The 8,135-nt window shown below is 35.8% G+C and overlaps 1 protein-coding gene across 1 annotated transcript in view; it reads left to right on the forward strand.

Annotated features, from left to right (window-relative positions):
* The window catches only part of LOC117122526 (patched domain-containing protein 3-like), a gene marked incomplete at its 3' end in the record, with an annotated part of 13,089 nt that extends 6,385 nt beyond the window's left edge, over nt 1–6,704 (forward strand). The window contains exons 2-3 of the mRNA XM_033268117.1: nt 885–1,906; nt 5,262–6,704. Of these exons, the coding sequence (XP_033124008.1) occupies nt 901–1,906; nt 5,262–6,704 (2,449 nt within the window). The remainder of the gene's footprint in view (nt 1–884; nt 1,907–5,261) is intronic.
* Between the last annotated feature and the right edge of the window lie 1,431 nt (nt 6,705–8,135).

Below are 8,135 nucleotides of genomic sequence, written 5' to 3' on the forward strand. Positions count from 1 at the left end.
AAGGCCCCGAAAAAAAAAAAAAAAAAAAAAAAAAAAAAAAAAAAAAAACACCTCAAATTAAAAATAACTTCTCTGTGGTCCCAAATTCACAAACATCTTTTATCTTTATTATTCTAATTAGAGACCAAAGCTGCTAAAGTCCATGGAAATAACTGTCCCACTCAAAAGTGGTCTTTAATTGGAGGGAGACCTGTATACACATGGCAATTATAAATTAAGTGCATGGTGGATTTTTGTTTAATATAACATTAAAAGACAGTGTTATAAACATTAATAATAAATTCATATTTATTTTTAAACGATAAACGAATTGATAGAAAGTGGTGCGCCGGGTACCATGTAACTATCCATATACAAAGCCAAATATAATATATTTACATATAAAGCAAACACCTCTTCATTTTTAATTAACCTTTTTCTTTTATTTTTTAAACATAAAAATATTTTAATATATTAGGATTTAGATGGTTTTGAAAATCAGTTAGCCTAGCATCCTAATCCATATATATAAGTCCACAAGCAAAACAAGTTCCAAACGTGGAAATATGACACAAAATAAAATCAATAATTCATTACAAATAGGCCTATTGCACAAATAACTTTTCGTTCAAACACCTTGTAGTTGGAACCCAAAATGTATTAATATACCTTATTTACACTTCTGCTTTTGTAGCAACTTTAGTGGAAGCAAGGTTTAAGCTACTGTACTGGCCACGAGCTAGTTTTTTTTTCTTGTGTTAGCAAGAATTGATCAAGCTACCATCATGGAATTGAAACAAATGCACTTGATCAATTAGTCAAACTCTATTGTATTTGTTGTTGTTTAGAAAAAACTCTGATATTAATATATCTGTCTTACATGTTGAATTTCTATCACTTAACAGGATCCTTGACTGAACTATGAAGCGCCCTCGGTTAGATTTCATTGAGGAAGGTCTCACCAAGTTGTATGCAAAGTATGGACGTATTATCGCCCGCTGTCCATTGCCATTTCTTATCATCCCTGTACTGACTGCTATCGGACTAGGATACGGCTTGAAATACCTAGAAAGTGTATCCAGTGTCGAGTACCTTTATACACCACTAGACGGTCAGGGTAAAATTGATCGTGATACAGTTGAATCTTTGTTCACATTAGAAGATGTTGACGCTGCGTCCGTTACGCGACTGTCACGTACCATTTTGTATTCTTGGGCTATTATTACGACGAAGGATATCAACGGCAATGCCCTCTCCACTGATATTTTTAGAGAAATTCTTAAATTGGATGAAAAATTGAAAAATATAACGATCGTAAGAAATGGGATTGTGTACGGTTGGAATGACGTCTGTCTGGCTGTTAATGGAGAGTGTCTTCCTCTGTTAGTACTCGCAGCATTTAGAGATGATGTGGACAATCTTGATAATTTACAAATAACATACCCAGTATACACAGATGGCACCGGAAACCAGTATTTCCTTGGAACTGATGTTGGCGGCGTTACTTTAAAATCGGGCTCTGATGTTTTACTCGAGCGTGCGTTTGCGGTGAAGTTAAATTATTATCTTTCCATTGATAGGCGTGTTAGACAAGCAACGAATCTTTGGAGCAGCGCCTTCCTCAATTTCCTTCTGGACTACGAATCAGATTTGATTGATGTGCGCGTTTACACGACACGGTCATTGGAAACTGAATTGAGCAAAGTTGTAGATCAAATTGTACCAATTTTCGCAGTAGGGGGGTCGCTTCTGATAGCCTATGCAATCTTGTCAAGTAACAAACGTGACTGGGTACAAAACAAGCCGTTTCTGTGTCTCAGTGGCGTTATATCCGCTTTACTTGCAATATTATCTTCATTCGGCCTTCTTAGCTACTGTGGATTTGAATTCACCGAGGTGGTGGCATGTTTACCAGTTCTCATTCTGAGTAAGTTTCAGGATTTTTATAGAAAATGTTTCTTCCAATCTTCTGCATTCCTCCGTAGGCCTACTAACACACTCATATTTTGAATTTAAATGGATCTTAACTGTCGACAGGATAATATCTGTCTAACATTCGGATCCATAATATTATTATTACAGTTCGCCCTCGACTAGCCTGGGTTCCAAGCCCTAATTTTGGGTTACTCACTCTTCATTGACCTTAGTGCGTGCCATACCTAACTTAATTGGCGTCCCATACTCGATTTCTTAATTTTTTTAAGCCGTCTCTAAATTAACTTTTTCGTTTGTGGCGCTGTCCAGAATGAGAAATTAAAGGGAAAAAAAAAAAAAAAAAAAAGATACTTTGTGGCAGGTCTAGCCTCGAACTGAAAATCCGGAGTGTTCTCGGTGTGTGCTCTCCACTCAGAGGGTTAGTTTTGTATTCAAAGATTGACGACTGTTATTTATTTCTTTGAAAAAGTGGTCTTGAATTAAAGGGATCTCGGATTGGTGGTAGGTATACACTGTACCCAGATGCGACACGTTTAAGTGCGGGAGTTGTCCTTTATAATGCGACGATTATAGTCAAGCATGAAAGCACAGTTCAATTCGCCCTGCAATTCCAGACCGCCTTCGGACCTGGATATGTTGGGTGGTCTCAGGGTTCGGTCTCCAATTAGAGGGTTATTGTGTTAAAAGATTTGTATTTGGTTATTTAAGAAAGTGGGTTTCAAATTAGAGTGGTCGCGAATTGGAGGGTTGAAGTTAGACTGGATTCCAGTCCCTGAATTTTGTCTTAATCAGTGAAAATTATTAAAAATAAACTTTACTTATTTGCACCAATTGTGTCCCATAGGCCTACTATACTTTTTCTGGGTTTATAAAAAAGTTTTCGACATTAAAACAGACACTAGTGGAGCTCTCCGAAAGTATCCAAACTTGAAAACAAATTTATCAAGCATTACCAACTTCCTTCGTGCTTACAGACAACAATCACATGGGTGCCACCAGCGAGTACAATAATAATAATAATAATAATAATAATAATAATAATAATAATAATAATAATAATAATATAATAATAATAATAATAATAATAATAATAATAATAATAATAATAATAATAATAATAATAAATCGAATATGGGACGCCAATTTGGTATGGCGCACAGTAAGCGCAATAACAAATGTGTAACCCAAGTTTATAACCTAGAAACCTGGCTACTGAGTAAGGTATGTTGTGTTTACGTGTTATGACGGCGCAAACCATCTGAAGCATCCGTTGCCTTTTTAAGCATTGCTGTCAGTTAGCGCTAGCTATATTTTTTTTTCTAGAAGCAACACTGCACATGTGAGATTAAAGTTCCAATCACTATCATCCATTGATACACTCAATAAAATACTAATTTAAGGTTAGCCTAAATAAGAAGTGGCGAATTCAATGTGGCGGTAGGGAAGGCAGCCAACACAGGGCCCCCTAAATTTTAAAAATTATTTTAGAAAATTGAGAAAAAAAATGAAATTATATTTCTAGTCATCTAGAAGTGCCACTGATAAGAAAAATATAACAATGATACTCTAAATTAAATACAAAATGGAGGCTTGTTTAAATTTAAGGCATACGTTAATTTAAAACTATTAAGCAATAAATGTAAGTCTACTCTTCGCCTGTTCTTGTGTCTCGTGACAAACATTTCTATTATGTCGATTCATACATTATTTTAGAATAACAAAATAATTTAATAATAACAATAAATGTAAGTATACTCTTTGTCTGTTCTTGTGTCTCGTGACACAAAAGTTTCTATTGTGTCGATTCATACGTTATTTTAGAATAACAAAATTAATTTAATAATAATGATAATAACAGCAGCAACAACAACAGGCCCGTACGCAGGATTTTTATTGGGTGGGTACGAATTTGTAGATAGTGGAGCACAATGGCGGGGTGGGGGCGCCAGGGGAAGAGTCCTGCTGGTGTCGAGGGGGCGGAGCTCAGATATTTTTGATAAATTGAGGTCTTATTTAAACAATTAATTACAATAATTCATTCATTCATTCATTCATTTATTCATTCATTCAATCATTTAATCAATCAATCAATCATTCATTCTTTCGTTTATTTATTTATTTATTTCACAACTACATCCAACAGCCAATAGCAAATAACAGGATGTTTTAGATATACAATAAATACATTTAAAAAACATTTAAAATATGATATCATAGTGGCCAAAAAAACAGCATAAAAATATAAAAATAAAAGTGTTTGTGAAAATTCAAATCAGCTTATTTTGCATGATTTCTTGAGTAGCTTTTCTAGCTTTCTTAATTCCGATTTACTAACAAAAAGATCGAAGCAAAATCAAGATGAACACAAATTTAACGAAATAAACACAAATAAGAAACTATTAAACTTCTAAATTACAACTTTGTCTTTAAATGTTGATAAACTTAGGTGGAATACATCAATCGTGGTGTCTAACAATATTATTGTAATGTAAAACAAGCCTATGAATAAATCCATTTCTAGTACGGTTTATTTTATTTAATGGAATGAATAGCCATTTCGTGAGTTTGGTGAACCGGCTGGCCTTTGAATCCGCCACTATCAGTGGATCCAGGAATTCGAATTTTAAGGACCAAGGAAGGACTTTCACAAATTGGGGGTCTATAACATCTCATCATGTTTGGGGCTGGGGTGAGAAAATTTATGATTATGGCACCTCTAGATGGCCAGAAATGTCACTTTTCAGACTTAATAATAATAAATAATAAATAATAAATAATAATAATAATAATAATAATAGTGTGTGAGAAATTATTTATATTGATTTTAAACCCATTACCACAAAATAATAATTAGGCTATATATATTACATGTTAACTGTTTAAACCCATCGTACTGATGGTTTATCAGGTTCCTAACAATATCTAGCGCCTAAAATCGTCAGTAATACTGAAGAATGGCAAAGACTGCTTCAGAAATCTTACAGAAAAAACAATCGACATCAATATTCAATAATAATATTATTATATTTATTGTTTATTATCATAATCATTTGTTTGACAAATACCCGCGACGACCGGTAACAACGTTGGTTTTTTACCGGCGATTTTACGGTGAAAGCGGCGACGAAACAACGAAAAACGATTGTGACATGACCATGGTAATAGTGAGTTTTATCATTGCAATAATAATAATAATTATCATTATTATTTCGATAATTATGCCTACTAAATGATTGTGGTAATGTTGGTAATGGTGTGGTGGTGGTAGTAGTAGTGGGGGTGGTGATTATATGACGATGAATATGATGATCAAATTTCGATTTTTTTTTTCTTTTTTGTGTGTCTAGGTATTGGCGTCGATGACATGTTTATTATGTTGGCTGCTTGGAGAAATACAGACATTCGCCAATCTGTCGAGAACAGGATGTCTAGAGCCTTTAGCGAAGCCGCGTTGTCCATCACCATTACGAGCATCACAGACGGAGTTGCTTTCGCTGTAGGTGCCTTCTCCACATTTCCATCTGTCCGGATATTTTGCACGTATGCCGCTGCCGCCGTGACCGCAGACTTTATCTTTCAGATTACATTTTTCGCGGCAGCTATGGCATTGTTCGGTTACCGTGAATCTAGCAATCGCCACTGCCTGACTTGTTTCAAAGTGAAGCCCAACGACGAAGCACCGAATTTGGCCTACAGAGTGATGTGCGCCGGTGGGCCGTCACAGTTAACAACCATGACATCTGAACTCGCCCCCAGCTCGCTTATGCGGTTTTTCAAAAGCGTGTTTGGACCGATAGTCTTACATAACGTTTCAAAAGTCATTATACTAATTTCTTATGGAGTATATCTGGGATTTGGTATCTGGGGTGTGTTAAATGTAGATGAGGGTCTGACCCTCTCAAGTTTAGCTGCTGATGACTCATATGTGAACGATTTCTATGAATATGAATACAGATATTTTCGCGAGTACGGCCCGAGTATAATGTTGACCATTACCGAAACGGTCGACTATTCTGACGTTTCCGTTCAAGAAAGCATTGAAAAACTTGTATCAGACTACGAAGCGCTCAACGTCATCCACTCTTCAACATTCACTGAATCATGGCTTCGTTTATACCTGCAATATCTGGCAGCTGCAAACATTACTTATAGCAGTAATGAGGAATTTGTCGCGATATTACGACAACAGTTCTTACAGCTCAACGCGTATGCTCATTACGCGCAGGACATTGTCTTCGCCGACGATATTTCGACAGAAATAATTGCATCACGGTTCATTTTAATGTCCAAAGATATCAGCAGCACGTACAAAGAACAAGAATTGTTAGTTCAAACTCGTGATCTCTTGGATAGTTCACCTTATGAAACATTGGTATATAATCCTCTTTTTGTCTTCTTCGACCAGTATACTGTCATTTTACCGGCCACTTTGCAGAACCTAGGAATAGCTCTTGCGGCCATGTTGATAGTATCTATTCTCCTTATTCCAAGTCTGAGCTGCAGTATTTGGGTTGTAGCTGCGATCGCTTCCATTGAGGTTGGCGTTATTGGTTACATGACGTTTTGGGGCGTGCGTCTGGATTCCATTTCCATGATCGTCATCATTCTGTGCATCGGATTTAGTGTCGATTTCTCCGCACATATTACTTACTCGTACACAATAGCCCCTGGAAAAACCAAGAAAATGCGAATGAATAACGCGTTATTTTTACTCGGTATGCCCATGCTACAAGGCGCCGTTTCAACGATCCTGGGCGTGCTTGCGTTGGCTTTCTCTCCGTACTACATCTGTCTCTTATACACATCTAGATGTGTATAAGAGACAGTAATAATAGTGTGTGAGAAATTATTTATATTGATTTTAAACCCATTACCACAAACTAAGAGTATTCGGAAGGATAAGACTACCAGGAAGTCTGTGAGAGGTATGAGCTTTAATTCGCATGGTACTCGACGCGCATTAAAAAAGAGAGACACACTAATGGCAAAACAAAAAGCAGATGATAATGATAAGCTTAATTATGTAGTCTCGGTTGTTGATGGTGTCGAAATGAACACAGGCAGTGAACAATCTTGCCCCGTAAACAGGGATCCGATTGTTGAATTTAATAACAAAATGATCGTTTTTGATTAAGATTAGTTGCAATATATAAAAATTACGTTTTATTTTTTGTTCGTGTTTGTAGAATAAATCAACATTTTCCAATGCACAATACAACTAGAGCAGTCATTTCATAGAATGCATACCTCCGCCCTGTGCTTCTTGAATACCGAACAATACGCAGGTCGTGGTATGGGCGATCCCATTATTTTCCGCCCTGTGCCTGAATACCAAATAATACGCAGTAGCCATGATAATGGGACATTCCAATAATTTCTTGTATAAAGTAATAAAAAACAGCAGCACTTTTGAGACTAACAATATATAATTTATTCTCTAGCTTTCGTCCACACATTTGTACAGTCTCCTGATGAAGTCCACTGTGTGGACGAAAGCTAGAGAATAAATTATATATTGTTAGTCTCAAAAGTGCTGCTGTTTTTTTATTACTTTATACTTTCTATACTGTACAGACTAACGCGGCTATACTTTTTATTCAATAATTTCTTTTATGCTCGGGGTATTTCCGTGACCTTGATTTTGTCCTTTGAGATTTTCTTCCTAAAATTAGACGCAAGATCCTTTCGATGAAGAATAAAGCTAATGGTAATAATAAATAGAATATAAATAAATAATGGTCAATGGTTGTGCACTAAGCGCATATTGTATTTGTCTCTATGCGCTTTGTAGAACAACATAAAAGAATAAAAAATGAATATGCAGTAGGCAATATGCCTACATAAATATACGAAGTTTAAAATAATGTTTTTTATATTTGGATTACTCAATGAATTCTTTGAAATATAATCCATTTATTGCCCTCAGTGCGCGCCATACCAATTTAATTAGGGTGGGAGTCTCGTCTTACTATTTGGTGGCGCTGTGCAGTATGACATCGTCGTAAGCGTAGCCACTTTGAAAAAAAAACAATGGACTGGTGGAAAGTCTACTGTAAATCTGTTATAATAATAATCTGTAATCTGACATACTTCTCCTAAGGGCTGTACATAAATTCAGGTATTTATAAGTATGGTCTCGCACAGATACCTTGTTTAAGTATAGAGTGTTATGTTAGTACTGTACTCAAATAATTGTTGTTGTTTGTTACGAATGTTTGCCG

Source organism: Anneissia japonica, unplaced genomic scaffold (genome assembly GCF_011630105.1).
Source record: "Anneissia japonica isolate Jap-2015-1 unplaced genomic scaffold, ASM1163010v1 scaffold1964_len20763_cov105, whole genome shotgun sequence".
Lineage (NCBI taxonomy): Eukaryota > Metazoa > Echinodermata > Crinoidea > Comatulida > Comatulidae > Anneissia > Anneissia japonica.